We start from the raw sequence: 17827 nt of genomic DNA on the forward strand, positions 1-17827 counted from the left end.
ATTAAACTGGCCGTAACTCCACAAAACGTAGCCCGAGGGCTCTGAAACTTCTAGGGTGCGTCCGTCAGGTCACTAGGAGCGTCCCCAGTGGGTTTTCTCAGAATCGGGTTCGGGGTCCGATTTTCGGAAAATCGCGATTTTGCGCGGGCATGTTTTCATAGGAAATGAGGCCTGTATTTAGCCTCTCATTCAACTGGCCGTAACTCCACAAAACGTAGCCCGAGGGCTCTGAAACTTCTAGGGTGCGTCCGTCAGGTCACTAGGAGCGTCCCCAGTGGTTTTCTCAGAATAGGGTTCGGGGTCCGATTTTCGGAAAATCGCGATTTTGCGCGGGCATGTTTTCATAGGAAATGAGGCCTGTATTTAGCCTCTCATTAAACTGGCCGTAACTCCACAAAACGTAGCCCGAGGGCTCTGAAACTTCTAGGGTGCGTCCGTCAGGTCACTAGGAGCGTCCCCAGTGGGTTTTCTCAGAATCGGGTTCGGGGTCCGATTTTCGGAAAATCGCGATTTTGCGCGGGCATGTTTTCATAGGAAATGAGGCCTGTATTTAGCCTCTCATTCAACTGGCCGTAACTCCACAAAACGTAGCCCGAGGGCTCTGAAACTTCTAGGGTGCGTCCGTCAGGTCACTAGGAGCGTCCCCAGTGGGTTTTCTCAGAATCGGGTTCGGGGTCCGATTTTCGGAAAATCGCGATTTTGCGCGGGCATGTTTTCATAGGAAATGAGGCCTGTATTTAGCCTCTCATTAAACTGGCCGTAACTCCACAAAACGTAGCCCGAGGGCTCTGAAACTTCTAGGGTGCGTCCGTCAGGTCACTAGGAGCGTCCCCAGTGGGTTTTCTCAGAATCGGGTTCGGGGTCCGATTTTCGGAAAATCCCGATTTTGCGCGGGCATGTTTTCATAGGAAATGAGGCCTGTATTTAGCCTCTCATTAAACTGGCCGTAACTCCACAAAACGTAGCCCGAGGGCTCTGAAACTTCTAGGGTGCGTCCGTCAGGTCACTAGGAGCGTCCCCAGTGGGTTTTCTCAGAATCGGGTTCGGGGTCCGATTTTCGGAAAATCCCGATTTTGCGCGGGCATGTTTTCATAGGAAATGAGGCCTGTATTTAGCCTCTCATTAAACTGGCCGTAACTCCACAAAACGTAGCCCGAGGGCTCTGAAACTTCTAGGGTGCGTCCGTCAGGTCACTAGGAGCGTCCCCAGTGGGTTTTCTCAGAATCGGGTTCGGGGTCCGATTTTCGGAAAATCGCGATTTTGCGCGGGCATGTTTTCATAGGAAATGAGGCCTGTATTTAGCCTCTCATTAAACTGGCCGTAACTCCACAAAACGTAGCCCGAGGGCTCTGAAACTTCTAGGGTGCGTCCGTCAGGTCACTAGGAGCGTCCCCAGTGGGTTTTCTCAGAATCGGGTTCGGGGTCCGATTTTCGGAAAATCGCGATTTTGCGCGGGCATGTTTTCATAGGAAATGAGGCCTGTATTTAGCCTCTCATTAAACTGGCCGTAACTCCACAAAACGTAGCCCGAGGGCTCTGAAACTTCTAGGGTGCGTCCGTCAGGTCACTAGGAGCGTCCCCAGTGGGTTTTCTCAGAATCGGGTTCGGGGTCCGATTTTCGGAAAATCGCGATTTTGCGCGGGCATGTTTTCATAGGAAATGAGGCCTGTATTTAGCCTCTCATTAAACTGGCCGTAACTCCACAAAACGTAGCCCGAGGGCTCTAAAACTTCTAGGGTGCGTCCGTCAGGTCACTAGGAGCGTCCCCAGTGGGTTTTCTCAGAATCGGGTTCGGGGTCCGATTTTCGGAAAATCCCGATTTTGCGCGGGCATGTTTTCATAGGAAATGAGGCCTGTATTTAGCCTCTCATTAAACTGGCCGTAACTCCACAAAACGTAGCCCGAGGGCTCTAAAACTTCTAGGGTGCGTCCGTCAGGTCACTAGGAGCGTCCCCAGTGGGTTTTCTCAGAATCGGGTTCGGGGTCCGATTTTTGGAAAATCCCGATTTTGCGCGGGCATGTTTTCATAGGAAATGAGGCCTGTATTTAGCCTCTCATTAAACTGGCCGTAACTCCACAAAACGTAGCCCGAGGGCTCTGAAACTTCTAGGGTGCGTCCGTCAGGTCACTAGGAGCGTCCCCAGTGGGTTTTCTCAGAATCGGGTTCGGGGTCCGATTTTCGGAAAATCCCGATTTTGCGCGGGCATGTTTTCATAGGGAATGAGGCCTGTATTTAGCCTCTCATTAAACTGGCCGTAACTCCACAAAACGTAGCCCGAGGGCTCTGAAACTTCTAGGGTGCGTCCGTCAGGTCACTAGGAGCGTCCCCAGTGGGTTTTCTCAGAATCGGGTTCGGGGTCCGATTTTCGGAAAATCGCGATTTTGCGCGGGCATGTTTTCATAGGGAATGAGGCCTGTATTTAGCCTCTCATTAAACTGGCCGTAACTCCACAAAACGTAGCCCGAGGGCTCTGAAACTTCTAGGGTGCGTCCGTCAGGTCACTAGGAGCGTCCCCAGTGGGTTTTCTCAGAACCGGGTTCGGGGTCCAATTTTCGGAAATTCAGCGTTTTTTGCGGGCTGTCTATCTCAGGAAATCAGGCCTGAATTTCGCCTCTCATTCAACTGGCCGTAACTCCACAAAACGTAGCTCGAGGGCTCTGAAACTTCTAGGGTGCGTCCGTCAGGTCCCTAGGAGCGTCCCCAGTGGGTTTTCTCAGAACCGGGTTCGGGGGACACTCCTAAGGAATTCACAGATGCACCCTAGAAGTTTCAGAGCCATTGGGCTACGTTTTGTGGAGTTATAGCACTTTCGGTGGAAGGCTGAAAACAGGTCTAATTTCCCCTGAAAGACAGCCCGGAAAAAACTGTGTTTTTCAGAAAGTGGGACCCCGAACCCAGTTCTGAGAAAGCCCACTGGGGATGCTCCTAGAGACCTCATGGACGCACCCTAGAATTGTCAAAGCCATAGGGCTATTCTATGTAGTGCTACAGCACATTTGGTGAGAGGCTAATAAAACAGGCCTAATTATCCCCAAAAAATAGCCTGGAAAAAACTGTGAATTACCCAATGTTGGACCTGTAACCTGGTTCTGAGTAAACCCACTGGAGACATTCCTAGAGACCTCATGGACGCACCCTCGAAGTTTCAAGCCATCGGGCTATGTTTTGTGGAGTTACAGCCCATTTGGTAAAAGGCTCAAAACAGGCCTAATCTCCCCCCAAAAATAGCCTGCAAAAAACTGTGTTTTTCCGAAAGTTGGACCCGGAACCCATTTTCTGAGAAAACCTACTGGGGACTGATGTCCAAATTTGGTGAGGCTGTGTAAATTGTAGCCTCAATTTCCTTTTCCTAGCTGACAGGAGTTGCACCCTGTGTGGTCTTCTGCTGCTGTAGCCCATCTGCCTCAAGGTTGGACGTGTTTTGTTCAGAGATGCTCTTCTGCAGACCTTGGTTGAAACCAGTGGTTATTTGGGTTACTGTCACCTTTCTATCAGCTCCAACCAGTCTGCCCATTCCCCTCTAAAACCCAGTAGATCTGCAATTTCTGAAATACTCAGACCAGCCAATCTGGCACCAACAACCATGCCACTTTCAAAGTCTCTTAAATCACCTTTCTTCCCTGTTCTGATGCTGGCTTTGAACGGCAGCAGATCATCTTGACCATGTCTACATGCCTGAATGCATTGAGTTGCTGCCATGTGATTGGCTGATTAGAAATTTGTGTTAATGAGCAGTTGGACAGGTGTGCCTTATTAAGTGGCCGGTGAGTGTATTTATCTATCCTCTTAATATTTACATAGCACCATTACTCTCAGGAATTTATGTTGTAGCTTTAGGCTGTACTGAAGTCAGAGGACAGGTGATACGCTTGTAGTAACATTGGTATAACTGTGCTTCTCAGGAGCTGAGTAGAAAGAGTAATCCCTGGAAATATCTGAAGTAAAATAGAATCCATTTGTGTTCATGTTCATCATGTTTTGTGCTATTTTTTACATAAACAAAGGAAATGTGGGATTGAACATCCATTTACATCTCACTTTTATTAACATTGTGCTCAAACAACATTCACACAGGCCTATGGTACAACATGTTACCTTTAAAACTGTCCCGAAGTAAAGATCTGTTGAAAATAAAAGCAGGAAGGGACATCATGCATTTAAGTGATTGGATTCAGGAAATCAAGGAAAATGGTGTTCAGACAGATTAAACCATGAAGACCTTTAATTCTACATCATCACTCTTTTTTTTTTTGATTGCAACATTATTTGGCAACGTTGGAATTGACACAAACTAAGGATGTGTGTATCTTACGCACCATCAGTGTATTTAGGATTAGTCGACTTAGCCTGGCTGCAGAAACAGAATACTTAGTCAATGTTGAAACAGGTTACAAAACCTATTTTTGCCATCTCAGATGTTTTTTCATGTAATGGCTTGTTGAAAATAGCAAAAAAGACTCACTTGTAAACACATCTTCTGCGTAACTCCTTTTTCTACACATGCAAAAATGTTATACTGCGCAATTTTGCGAAATTTTAGCCTCAGTGAAACTTTGAAAAAAGGCACTGCAGTATGAACAATATTTATTTTAGAACCCTGCTACTACAGCAACTTCCTGTGCAAAAAACGACCCCAATTTTCACCAACAGAAAGGTCCTTAAAGTATGAACATAATGAAGTCTTTATTTAAATAAAAGCATTTTAAAATGATTTAAAGAGCACCAAATTCACAGTGATGAGTTGCATGGTTTGGTTCACAAATGAGATGGAATTTGATATTGTTTAAGAAACCCACCTGTCTTTGACTCTGGAGAAATGATGGGCTCCAGACTGGGTTAGAACTTAATCTATGATGAGAAATTAAAAAGTTTGAAATCTGAGCAAAAACTATAATTGAACCATGTCTTGACACATAAAAGAACAAACTGTGTTTCTGCACATTTTAGTAAATCAAGCACACACAAAAATGCTCCTCAGGGTCACTTTTAAAAGGAGGGGGAGAAGGTTGTAAAAACCTGAATTGAAACACTCCAGCATGCTGAAATAAAAAAAAAAACACGAGAGACTGTTAATTAATTGGCTAAAATGTGCAAAACCATCATAAGTCCAACACTTTTAAGACTGAAAACAATGCTTTGTTTGTTTTTAAAACTGTAAATCAACACAAATATCAAGACAAAGTGTGCAAACAGCAACATTGGTGATGAGTCCCCTCTTTTTGAAAACTGATGTACTCCTTCAAATAAATACACATGCATTCCTCTTTCGCACAGAACTCTTAAAAGTGCTAGAGAAGGCGGGGGTTTTTAAAATTGAGAGAGGAGAGTCTTTGAAAACGGGGTTTGGCAATAGAAAGTGTTTCTAGCTGCCACAGTTTAAGGAAAAAGAAGCTGGGTTTTGTTTTAAGTTTGAAACAAAGGCATCATGTAAGGAACAATGGTGCCAGGAAAAGGGCTGAGTAAAATTCATAAAACATTCCATGTGTATTTTATGTATCATCACTTTAACTGCAAAAATAAGAGCCAAAAAGAAAAAGGCATTCGATTGTTTATGGTTTTAAGGCGGGGCTACGTTTGGCAGGGGGGAGAGGGCATTTTCCCAAGAACTTTTTTCCTGTGGTTTAAATTATGTGCTCTATCATCTCCTACCAGTCCCATTCATTCATTAGTCCTTCCTCCTCCCTTGTAGCCTATTTCAAGCGTTCAATGAGTTCCTGTGTGAGGCCAAGGTTAAGCAGCTGCATGGTGGGGAGTGAAGCCAGGTGGGGGAAGGCCTTTAGGAGCTTCTCCCAGCAGAGCTCCAGCAGGCTGGGCACAGCCAACCAGATCTTAAACAGAGAGCCAGTCCTCTTGTTCTCATGGATGTTCACTACGCCACCATGGATGTACATACAACCAGCCTGAAGACGAGGGAAAGGGAAGAGATGGATTTAAAAACACACTATCGAGTTGACTCTATAAACTATCTGAGGCTTGGGCATCAACTCTCTCTGCCTCTAAGTTAACAAAGCAACCACAACGGCTTGCATAGCCTATTACAGAGCTATCATGTCATGACTCAAAATAAGTGTCAACCAAAGGGATAATAGATTAGCAAGAAAATCTTTGTTTCTAAATACAGCACAGGTATTTGGAGTGACTTTGTAGGGTGGTATTGTACTGACTGGTGTGACAGCAGCACAGTGGAAGTAGGCCGGCTCAGGCATCGTAGCTGGAAGTTTGTTCCACTGGAAGGTCTGCAGGTTGATCTTCCAAAGGTCAGCTAATATAAGTTCCCCGTTGTATCCTCCACAGATAAATACATCTGCAACAGAGAAGAGATCAGACGATGGTCGTGCAGCTTTACAGGAAATCAAAGTAACACTCCTGTGAGGGATTTCTGCTTCTGTTGTTTGCTCTTTACATCTGTAAATTGTGTTTTCTGACCGTTAAATGTGAGTTTATTTTTTAATATCTTATAAAGAATATCTTCAAAAGACTACTTGTAAAGTGTACCGTTTTTTTCCATTTTTCTTAAAATCAAAGATGAACACATTTAAAGATGCTGTGAGGAGTTAAAAAGTGATCTTGAAAAAGTCTCCTTTCCAGATATATACCTGATTTTAATCCACACTTAAAAATGAGATTATCAGCACCAATATTGCTGGTTACAGGTTATTTTAATTAACTACTTTCTAGCTTCCAGTTGGGGTCGTCCAGGACCAGATTGATCTACGGCAGGTCTAGGTCTCTATGACAACACCACGCTGGCTGACGAAGTTTGGTACTGAGAAGAGATAAAACGCAGAGATCTGTGTTTTTCTCGGCTAGATTTCTGTGATTAATTTTGTAGTGATGGTGGACACAGGAGCCTAACTGTCAGGCAGAAAAAGGACAGAAGAGCAGAAGGCAGCTAAACGGTAGAGTGATACAGCCTGAGCTAACGGCTAATTAGCCTTTAGCTCAGGCTGTATCACTCTCTAATACAGGAGCTAAACTGTTTGTGCTAATGTCAATTCCAACCCACAGTCAGCAGTTATTCTGCAGTGGTCTGTTCAAACTTGAGAGTTTATCAACAAAATGAAGAGTGAGGTTAGCTCTGCCTGACAGGCAGGACATAGCTAACCAGGATTCACTAACGTTACACATTACAGACATGTCTTGGAGCACTGGGCTGCCAGCTGCGCTAAATAAAAAACAGATACTAAACTACCCATCGGTTGTGACTAAGTTTAAAAACTGACAGTGTTTACTTGTTGTCCTGTTAGCCTACAGATACGTCGGAGCACTGGGCTAACATATAGCCGACTGCTACAACATTTGCTTGATGTCACATTTCAAACCGTAGCGCTACATAACTGTTAGACTCAGGGCCACAAGGTGGCGAGGGAGTGCAATTAAAATAGATCCTCCTCAGCATCTTTAAGATCTGTGATACTAATGCAAGAGTTTTTGTTTCTCTTTGAACTATAAGAGAACATGAATGTACTCTTACCATTTCTTATTTGTACACAGCTATGGCACCTCCTAGGAGCAGGATATCCTGTGAAAAATGCAGGCATTTCAAAATAATGTACATGAGAAATAACTGTACTTTAGCACTGATGATTTGCAGGACACAGACCTATTTTATCATGAGGTTTTGTCGTAATCTCCTCCCAGGAATTGGTCTCCAGGTTATAAGCATGTATCTGTTTAAAAGACATATTTTTAACTGCCTATGTGGGTTTTGTGCAGTGATTTCGATGGAATTAGTATGGATACTAAATCAAATTGTGAGGTAAAAAAGTACAATGACACATTAATGCTTTTGTCTCTGCTAGAGGTTAAAAAAAAAAAAACGTATAGGTCAACAGTGACAGCTCAGTTTCCAAATTGTTCAGCTCCCCTGGGCATTCATTAAAATTTAAACTCACTCTGCTATTACAGCCCTTTTCTTTGTCAACAAAATATGCTAAAATAAGTATTCTATTTATAGATCAGATGCTGCTATGAATATTTTTAAAAATACATCGTCAAACATTAATATGTACCTTGTCTAAAGGGTACGACGTCCAGGAAGTTCCTCCTCCTAGAATGTAGATCCTCTGTCCGTCGTGTGCTATTTCATGTCTGTACCTGTGACACAAAATGCATTCCATACGAGTCATTCGCACATGCAAGGATCTCTTGCTCAGTTCAATCTTTAAGTATATTCAAGGGTCAAAAGCTGTACCGTTCCTCGGGCAGGTCATCAGGAGGATTGTTGGGTTTGAGGTGGATCCACTCCCTGGTGGTCAGGTCGAGCCTGTGAAGGTCTGTGCTGTAGATGTAACCTGTTGTTCCCCCAAATACATACAGGAAGCCATTTATAATGACCATTGCCTGTGAAAAGATAGAAAAACGTAAGTCTCTGCAAATTTTAAATACATTAATTTTGCCCATTAAGTAAGAAAATATAAAATCACAGACAGGATAATCTGGGTGTTACCTGTCCGTAGATTCTATTGGGTTTCTTCCCTCGACAGTTGAGCAGTGACCATCGTTTGTACTTCACATTACAAACGTGAACATCATTTCCATTGTTTTCACCAAATGGGATCCCTGTGCCTCCAAACACGAGGAGGTTGTTACCGTGCAAAACAGCTGCAGAAACAAGCAACCAAACTCAGATCAACCTAAATTGCAATGCCAGAAATTTGATCTTGTTTTCTGTCAAGAACACGAATGAATACAAGATTCAATTTTCCACCTGACATAGATGCCAGCTCTGTGGGCATGTAGCCCTCTGTGCGAATCTGCTGCCAGCAGCCAGTGGCAAAGTGGTACCGCCACAGTTCCCTGAAGAGTGGATAGTCTTCATTCTCTGGGCCTCCTGACTCATCGTAATCAGGGTTGTATCCTCCAAATACGTACAGGTTAGTGTTGTCAGCAACACATCGATGCCCACTGCGGGCAGGGGGAGTACGATGACCTGGAAAGAAAGGATCAGAATTCACTTGATGAGGAGATAAAAGGAAACACAGAATTGACTGATATAAGATGAAGTCAGTTAAAGTTACTACCATTTGTTGTATGTACAGCAATAATAGTATTTCAATTTGCAAACATCCTCCACTCATCCCAGTCATCATAGAAGAACAGAAAGAGATAGAGTAAAGGGATGCAAGAGCAGTGGCATAACCAAACTTACACACTAAATAAATTTAATGCCTGGAACAGGAGCTGAAGTCAAGCTAGACAAGAACTTAAGTCTTCTGAGCACATTTTGATCATCTTAACATGCTTCAGGTAAATATGCACCCGGCTGTTAAATGAGGTGGCCCAGAACTTCTACAGACAAAAAACTGGCACAATTAGATATTCAGAAAGAGATGGAACAAAAACCTCTAACTATTCCTGATAATTCACAACAAGAATTGGCTTCTTTTTAGAGAATTTCACTCAGATTTTGTTGGTGCCAATAAGGTATAAAACAAACTTTTTCTACTGCTTTTAAGGAGCCCTCAGTGGAAAGACCCACCCACAACTACCTGTTCTAATGTCACTGGGGTTACCAGGTGGGCACCTCCTGTCACTGGTGTTTCATCGAGTTTTTACCATGACACCTTAGAGAGACTTAACAGGTAGCTCTGGCTTCCTGTCCCTCGATAGAACACTCCATTTAACAAACCAACCCAGTTAGTATCGCCATGTCCAGACCCAGGTTACATAGATGCAAGTTCCAAGACAACACTAACACACTACCCTTTGAAACCCTTAACCCCTAAACCAAGCAAAATGAGGAAGAGTCTGTATTAAGATGTTAGAAAGAAGACAGGGAAGACAGAGCTAGGACAAGAGGCCGGTCTGGGCAAAAACTCATACCTATCAGGCTAGGCTGGGTCCTGTCTCCTGAGAGGAGAAAAGGAAGACAAGCAAAGAAATATGTATGTAGAGAGATGTTTACTGTTATTTTGGCCCCAAACTAAAAAAAAAAAAATATTTCTTCATCCAGATTAATGGACTCATCCTCACTATCTCATCTGATATTTCCTTAACTGTCTTTGGCAAATTCTATCAACACCCAATTTCCCTAGAAGTGAAGAAGTCACTTGTACTTCAAACCCTCTACATCCTACTACTACGGGAGAAACCATTGCTTTCCAGCCTCACTGATCTGTCTGCTGCCAAATCTGCTTATTAAAGATTTTCCTTTCATATGCCTCCTCAGCTGGTCCTTATTAACGTTCCTCTAACTGACTGACCATAGAGCTATGTCAGGCCTCTAATTTATGCAAAGTGTTTCATGTGGAACTATAAGTTTACCTGCATCTTCCAGGCATTCTCCCAGTTTGAATTTTCTATTTGATTCATCCTTTCAATCTTTATATTCATTCAAGTTACAGAACTATTTTCACACAACTGCACAACACATTGCAGGGACATAAAAGAATATATTTGGCACTGTACTTTTGCTTGTCAGCAAAACGTAGCCATGGGTGTAAGACCATAAAATATACTGGCTCTACTGGTATGAAGGTTTTAAAAGGGTGTGCAATGTAATGACAAGTCGTGATACATATTTCTTGACTGGGTCTGGTTTCTCATAAAACATTAAAAATGTAAACAAGCAGATTTAATAGATGATGCTCGCTTGAACATGTTATGCTAAGCAATGTCACCAGTTAGGGTAAACATGACAATGATTAACTTGTGTATAATAACACAGTAAGTGGGCGAGCAATTCTGAGTGGCACATTGTTTATTTGAAAGATAAATAAGCCGACATTAAGGTAAAATCTATCGTTAGCACGTCCTGCTAATGTTGTTGACCGACCTGCTAGCGTCTCAGCGTTCGGCGGCCTGCCTGTCAGTTTCTCGAATCTGTTCAGCTGGTCTGGGCTGCGAGCACCTTCCGCTTCAGACATCGTTTCCCTATTAAAATCCAGTCCTCAACGATGTCACATCAGATAAAAAACATCTGTGGAAATGCAGATAAAACATCATCGATCATCCACATTTCAGTCACTTTGAAGCCATTCACAATTTTTCCCCCCCAGGCCGACAGACCCTTGACCAATCAGAAGGTCTGTTAATAGGATGTTACATCATTTCACATGGGCGGGACCAAGCGTGTGTTTCCAAAACAAAACTTTATTATTATTTTTTTAATTTCTGAGTGACTGTCCAGTAAAATGCTGGGATTATGTACGCTGTACAAAATTTGTGCATTGAGCTGATAAATGAAGTGAATTTTTCATAGCTGTATACATTTTTATATTTAACTTTAAAGAGTAAAGTATACTTGACTGTTTAGAAGGCTTACAGTCAGCATTTTCAGATGACGATTTGGCCTCACCTCTTTTTTGTTTATGACAGAAAAAAGGCTTTTTACTTTGTGACCTACTTTTTTAGCTTTCCCTTTATTTATCGTGTTGAACTTTGTAAAATAAAGTGCTTAGTGCTGAGTAGACTGAACAGAGTATTTTGATAAAGCTTTTATTATTTATTCATGCAAAGGCAGGCTGCCCAGTGGTGCAGTTGTTAGTGCTTTTGCCTTACAGCTAGAAGGTATCTGGTGCTATTCCCTAGCCGGACAGGTGCATGTGGAGTTTGCATGTTCTACCACTGCATGCATGAGTTCTCTCCAGCTTCCTCCCACAGTTCAATGCAGAGAGTAGTGGGTACAACAGAGAAAAAATCATCACCCCTTACCTCCCTCCTCCATCCAGAACAGGGGTCACCAACTTGTTTGAGACCGAGGACTACTTTACGGCAAATGAGTGGCACGAAGGGCTATTTGTCTGATAGAAACTTTCTGAACAAAATTGCACAGATCACTTATTATTAACATTAATCATAGTAATAGTAGTAATACTATGTGAAGAGACTGCTCACAGGTCAATGTTAATTATTTCACAATCATTATTATTAATGAATTCCACAGCAATGACAATAGAAAGGAGCACCATTATGACCAGTGCTGTTGTTTGGAACATGCCTTGCAACACCTTAAGTGGTTCTTGCGGGCACCCAGGTGCCCACGGGCACCACGTTGGTGACCCCTGGTCCTGAACATTGTCTGACTAAAGCAAGGACATTATCCCCACTCACCCTGTCCATGGACTGTTCTCAGTGCTGGCCCCTGGGGGAGGTTCTGCAGCATCAGGAAAGGACATCAAAATTCTTTGAGTTTCTTCCCCGATACCATCAGACTTAATGTTGCACTATGCTGTTTTACCTCTTGTTGCAGAATGGATTTTAATTTTCGTAATGGTTTGATTTTTCCCACATCCTTCAAGTCTTATGCAATAGAATTTCATTCATGCGTGCACTGACTGCTGTCATATATATATATATATATATATATATATATATATATATATATATATATATATATATATATATATATATTTATTTATTGAAGGTCACAACTACACCTACTAAGTCGTTTTTTCTGACAAAACAAGTAAGTAACTAAGCATATCTCATCCTGCAATGACAATCATTTGCATAATTTAATGATATACAGAAAAATGTATTCTTGTTGCTGTTTGCTCTTATAGGTCATCAAGAGGCATCACGATTATTTTTACACCGTTTCACCTTATTGCTTTTCATAAGTGCTTGGATTGTTGCTTACTCTCTTTTTGAATGAGAAATTAGATGGCTTATATCCATCACCTCTAATTTGCTGCTGAGATTAACATTTCCTACTAAATAAATGGGATTTTTTATTGTTTGCAAAAGATAGATTAAGAGTTAACATTATTTCAAACATGCTAGGTGTGAAGAAGACTGACATCTCTGTGTCGTGGTTGGGGTCTATCAAAGCGGAACGATTAGTTTGAGGGTTCATTTTCCGGGGAATCTCAGAGCTGATCATGGCGACTCTCGGCGCTAGTCGTGGAGATCGTCTCGCCAACGCTAATCCACAGAGGTCTAATGTTGCATCGCCAGAGAAAGTTCGTGAACTTCTTAATGATGGCGTTTCATCAACAGGAGTCGGATCCAACAGGTGTGTCTTTTAAACAATCGCGCGCTATCTGATGGACTTAAAGGGGCCGGAGACAAAGTTGATATTAGCTGCTGTGGTTAGCCACTTAGCCCGGCAGCTCTGCTACTTGAGCTCATCCTTTAGTCTTCTGTGCCAGCAAAATTTGATTAGTGACAAATTTAGGGATTTGTATGCCACAGTTTTTCGTTTTTATAGCTGTGCAAAATGTTGCACGTATTCCGATCATTTACAGGCAGGTTTATTGTTGTAGCTAGCCATGCTATCACTGCCATGCACACTTCTAGATAAGGGGGTGGGGACCAAAACTTTTACTGAAACGTGACACTACATTAATCATGCTATTTATGTGCAGATAAGTGTAATTTGCTTTCTATTCACAAATGCATGATTTGGTGTGTTTGATTTTATTGTCTACTGAGTTTTTTCGCAATGAATAATCATTAACACGTAACAAGATGTACGAACATACCGTCGCTTTTCCCTGTTACGCAATCTCCATTCAGGTAGCATGCTGGGTAACCACTACTGCTTGATTTCTAATATTTTTATTTTTTAATGTCAAATTATTTTTGTATTCGTTTTAAAATTTGGACATATACATTGAAATTATAACTTCCTCAAACAATTTCAACCTCTGTAGTTTTATGACGCTTCTACAAAAATATTTACTTTTTTCATGTTAGTATTTGCTGCAAAGAAAAGTGACATACAGGTATCATGTTTTAAATTCATTGTCAAAATATTTACCATCCACATTTTTTTTATGTTCGCACCATTTCAAAATGCCTTTGTTACACTGCTGTTTGACTCTTGATACCTGTCATTTTTAATCCAGCTGACTTACATCAGGAATTCTGAATAAATGTGTTGTACCTTGAAACCTCTTTCCATAACTAAGTTGAATATTTGAAAGAGGAGCATTAAACATATATTTTCCCTTTCTTTATGTTACAGTAAACAAAGTGATCTGAATGTTCTGGAAGCTAAAAGCAACACTCAAGCCCCATGTGAGGCAACAAACAAGGAAGCCTTTTTCTCAAGAGTGGAATCCTATTCAATATCCTTTCAGTTACTGGAACCTTTGAAAGAAAATGCAATGTACATTTATAGGGAACTTTGTGAAGCAACTCAATATGAAAACTGTTTTGTCAGCTTGAATTTCCCCCATTGTAAATATGGATGTATTAGGACGGTCAATTGATCTCCATGTAGAATGTACTAAATCTCCTGATTTAAGTAACAAAACTTGCTTTATATAGGTTAAAACTTTTCCTTAGTGTGACACTGTTTGAAATGGGCAGGCAAACCTCGCTCCCTCTCCCCTCTGGTTTGTGCCAGATATGGCTGGATAAATGTCGGCTGTGACATGCTCAAGTGCTCCAGCTGCCAGGCTTTCCTTTGTGCATCCCTACTACCAACTTTGGATTTTGAAAAATGTGAGTAAAACCTAAAGCAGCATATGAAGACAATGTCAAAGCTACTTCACACTTTTCCTGGGCAAGGTTAAGTCGATGTTGTAACTCTGCCAAAAAATAAAAGGTCAAGCTACTCTCCCTCTTTCGTTATTAGATGAATCCCGCATTGCAGAGATACTGAGACAGCTTCAGACGCAGCATGAGAAGTTTTGCCCGTGGCCTGACTTTCCATGCCCAGGTAGATGCAAACATTTTGTAATGTATATGGATTAACATAACGATCCTGATAAAACTGTGTTGTTTAAGCTGAATTGACCCTGAACTGTCAGCATGATGGTAAAAAAGGTAAATGTTGATGCCCTTTTAGAACGATTATGGCTGGTTCCTGACCGTGAACCACCAGCACTTCTCACTGCCTTTGTGGAGCGCTTCCAAAGTGCCTGTTTGCTTGCACAGCAGCTGCCAGCCATGAAGCCGGAGCAGCTGAAGTCTATGGTGAGCAGAAGCATTTTTTTATCCTGTGTTCTTAAAGGTACTGACTGAATCATGGTGAACATTGTTGGGATTACAGTAACGGACTTGAAGAAGCCTTTCAGAAATGTATTAGATGATCAGACAAATCTACTTCTGCAGACAAATTTGTAATGTGTAGAAGTTAAAGACAATGATTCTAAGCTGCTGACGTGTCCATTCACTGTTCTCTGCAGGCACTGACTGAGGATGTGGTGACAGTTTTATTACAGTTGATTGAAGAAGAACAAAAAAGAAAGAGACATAACCTATGTACTGAGCCTCTGGCTGTCCAGGTGGCTGCTTGTATTGTTTCGCTATGTGGTTGGGCTGCAAGGTGAGATGAAACTCCTCTTTGTTGCCTTTGTTCTGATGTTGCCATTAACCAATGTAAATCCTTAAGAATCCTTATTGTTGTACCAGTTTTGAGAAAATATTGGATTGGATATTTCAGAAATATTTGGACAGATTTGTTGGTATCATGTTAGGCCCTCAAATATGTGACCCTCCTTTCTAGCCCAGCTCTGAAGGCCATGAACCTGCCTATCCTTACCTGCTCATACTGCATGCGCAAGGTGGGTTTGTGGAACTTTTACCAGATGGAGGGATTGGGAGGAGATGAAGACGGAGCACACAACACTAGAAACTCCCCTGTTCCTCAAACAGCAGTTACTGCCTCAGCAGCTTCAAATGAAAGTCAAGGTGACCCGCCTGCATCTGCCTCTTCCTCATCCACCCCTGTTTCTACTCCTTGTCGCATGAAGCTGAGGAGCCAGGACACCACCCGCTCTGACCAGGTGGACTTAAAGTTTGATCTCAGTTATATTATCCTGTGTTTGACTATTTACTGAGATATGTCATTCCTGGCTGTATTCTCACCATGCTTTTGTGTCTGCATTGCAGGGTGAGGGGACGTCTTCCCCTGTAGGTTTGCGCGCCCGAAGCAGGGACTCACCAAGTCCCAGTGAAGATATGCCTAGTCCCTTAGCAAGGGGTAAAAGACCCGCAACACGAAGTCAAGGACAAGGTGACAACTCTGCGGCCGAGGGCACTTCAAGCCCACAGAACCCTCCTAAACGGCTGTGCCTGTCATCAGTTGGCGCTCCTGTAAGACCCTTGTGTAACTGTAAAGTAGAGGTTCCTGTTTTGATGTGATTTGCTGACAACTGACCATATAAGATGTTTTCTGAAGACTGATGACTTTTGTTAGTTTGAAAGAAGAAAATCACATTTCTTCATTTGTCAACCACTAAGACTGCCTTTTTCACCCTTTGCATCATTAATTCTGAATGGGCTATAGTAAACCACTTTTCTCACCCACTTCTCTGAATACTCAGGATGGACTTCTGCACAAGAACGCTTTCGACCCCATCGCACAGCACAGAGACTGGTGTCCCTGGGTCTCTGTAGGAAAAGAGAATGTGGAGCCAGGGACTCTCCCTTTTTTGGATGGAGGGTTTCATCAGCAGGGCTGGAAAGCTGCTCTTGACCTCCTGATGCCCATGAAAAAGAACTCTAATATAGCTGGAGGCAGCCCAGCACAGGCAAGTCAAGATCCAAGAACTTGGTTCCATAAATAATAATTTCAGCATTGTTTTGAACAGTGTCTAATACCTGTTGTTCCTTTCCTCACAGAGCCCTCGAGACAAGTCTAAAAGGGTGTTTGCTATATTTCGTCAGTGGCAGGTGTCATCCTCTCCATCTCAGTAGACCGTTTTCAGCATCGTAACACTGGCTTGATGAACTGATCTCCTTGTGGTTCAAAGTCCAAACTACCAACGGCAGGAGCGTCATTTCATATCACTGCATGCCGTCCCTTGAATTTGTGTTAACAGTCCGTGTTTCTGGTGGAAAAGGGAGTTGATTGTGTCTTCAGTGTCTTCTCTATAAAAAGTGAAGTATGTGAAGGATACCTCTGTGGTTTGAACACATTTTAACTGGGATGGGCATACACTGGGGGGTTAAAGAAGCCTTATATGTATATTTAGGTGGTCTTCAGGTAGAAGAATCCCTCTTGGCATTGAACTTGGCTACAAAGACAGCATCTTCTACTAACCTCAAATGAAGTCTGCTATGTTAGTCCTCCATGATGGTATGAATTTCTGTGGATTATAAGGAATTCCTGATGGTGAGAAAGAGCCAAATGGCTTAACACTGGAAAGGTAATGTTTACCTCCAATTTACGTTGAGTAATGTGAGTAAACATTAACCCCAGATAAGCAAAAAATAAAGCTGTGAGGAAGTTATTTTTGTGTGCATGTGTACTGTCAAGGATACAAGTTCTCTTTGTAAAGAACTCAAGTCTTTTGAAGTATTAAGATGTTTAGTTTTTTTTTTTTTATTATTTAGTCAGTGCTAAAATCCTGCTTCTTGCAGCCAGATAGAACAATGTGCCATGAACTTCAAACTTGTTTCAAGTAGAGTCAGAATGCCTGTTTTTCCTCTTTTGCCTTTCTGTGACATTTCATTGCAAATGCAGTCTCTTCTTTCTTGCATGTGCTGATATCTCAGTAGAATTTAAAGGGTTTAATAAAATGCTCTGAATATTTTCTGCACTTTACTCTGGATATTTTGACCAAACACTGGTCAAATATGAAAGAAAAATATGAAAATATTTTATTTAAAAAATAGTCAGGCAGAAATTTTATGAACACAGATCAAGAATTTTTAGTTTCTTAGTCATTTGGTATAGATGTGCCCTTGGATCAAAACTAATTTGATACACAATTTTGTTCTAAGCCCTCAGTGGCAGCCATTTTGCTGTTATTCATATCTTAATTTCTAGGTTTAACTGGATTAACTGCACTGTGTGTTCCTTTGTATCATCTATTTTGTTCAAATGACAAGTAAATGTACTATGTTTATATAGATGGCTCTCACCAAAGCTGACATGAAGTTAATTTCAAGGGCCTTGTACATTTTTAGCTGTGGTTGCATTTTATT

General features: G+C 41.9%; 2 protein-coding genes across 3 annotated transcripts; one reads left to right on the forward strand and one right to left on the reverse strand.

The window, feature by feature from the left end:
* Positions 1-4040: 4040 nt before the first annotated feature.
* klhdc10 (kelch domain containing 10) lies at positions 4041-11027 on the reverse strand. 2 transcript variants are annotated; one of them, XM_074698725.1, is made up of 10 exons: positions 10779-11027; positions 9827-9853; positions 8712-8933; positions 8451-8605; positions 8196-8344; positions 8014-8098; positions 7605-7671; positions 7476-7523; positions 6166-6305; positions 4041-5901 (listed from the first exon to the last, which is right to left on the reverse strand). In XM_074698725.1, the coding sequence occupies exons 1-10, from the start codon at positions 10867-10869 to the stop codon at positions 5692-5694; spliced, it is 1194 nt and encodes a 397-aa protein (XP_074554826.1). In that variant the 5' UTR covers positions 10870-11027; the 3' UTR covers positions 4041-5691. The 2 variants fall into 2 exon arrangements, with proteins under 2 accessions (XP_074554826.1, XP_074554827.1); XM_074698726.1 differs by lacking the exon at positions 9827-9853.
* A 1761-nt stretch (positions 11028-12788) lies between these two features.
* zc3hc1 (zinc finger, C3HC-type containing 1) lies at positions 12789-17406 on the forward strand. Its single transcript, XM_074697687.1, has 10 exons — positions 12789-12959; positions 13914-14016; positions 14245-14395; positions 14529-14612; positions 14742-14869; positions 15082-15221; positions 15402-15681; positions 15788-15991; positions 16222-16428; positions 16520-17406. Exons 1-10 carry the CDS (start codon positions 12826-12828, stop codon positions 16592-16594), a joined length of 1506 nt encoding a protein of 501 aa, XP_074553788.1. The 5' UTR covers positions 12789-12825; the 3' UTR covers positions 16595-17406.
* The last annotated feature ends 421 nt before the right edge of the window (positions 17407-17827 follow it).

Source organism: Halichoeres trimaculatus, unplaced genomic scaffold (assembly GCF_033239565.1).
Source record: "Halichoeres trimaculatus isolate MK-OKI-2021-1 unplaced genomic scaffold, fHalTri1.1 fHalTri1_scaffold_21, whole genome shotgun sequence".
Lineage (NCBI taxonomy): Eukaryota > Metazoa > Chordata > Actinopteri > Labriformes > Labridae > Halichoeres > Halichoeres trimaculatus.

Bases quoted from the DNA above. Each gene is read 5' to 3' on its own strand.
- klhdc10 (XM_074698725.1), bottom strand. From the start codon at position 10,869: ATGTCTGAAGCGGAAGGTGCTCGCAGCCCAGACCAGCTGAACAGATTC. The intron at 8,345-8,450 runs GTAACACCCAGA...ATCTTTTCACAG, and splicing joins CCAATAGAATCTACGGACAG to GCAATGGTCATTATAAATGG. The intron at 5,902-6,165 runs GTCAGTACAATA...CCTCGTCTTCAG, and splicing joins ACTGTGCTGCTGTCACACCA to GCTGGTTGTATGTACATCCA.
- zc3hc1 (XM_074697687.1), top strand. From the start codon at position 12,826: ATGGCGACTCTCGGCGCTAGTCGTGGAGATCGTCTCGCCAACGCTAAT. The intron at 14,613-14,741 runs GTAGATGCAAAC...ATGCCCTTTTAG, and splicing joins GCCTGACTTTCCATGCCCAG to AACGATTATGGCTGGTTCCT. The intron at 15,992-16,221 runs GTAAGACCCTTG...CTGAATACTCAG, and splicing joins TGTCATCAGTTGGCGCTCCT to GATGGACTTCTGCACAAGAA.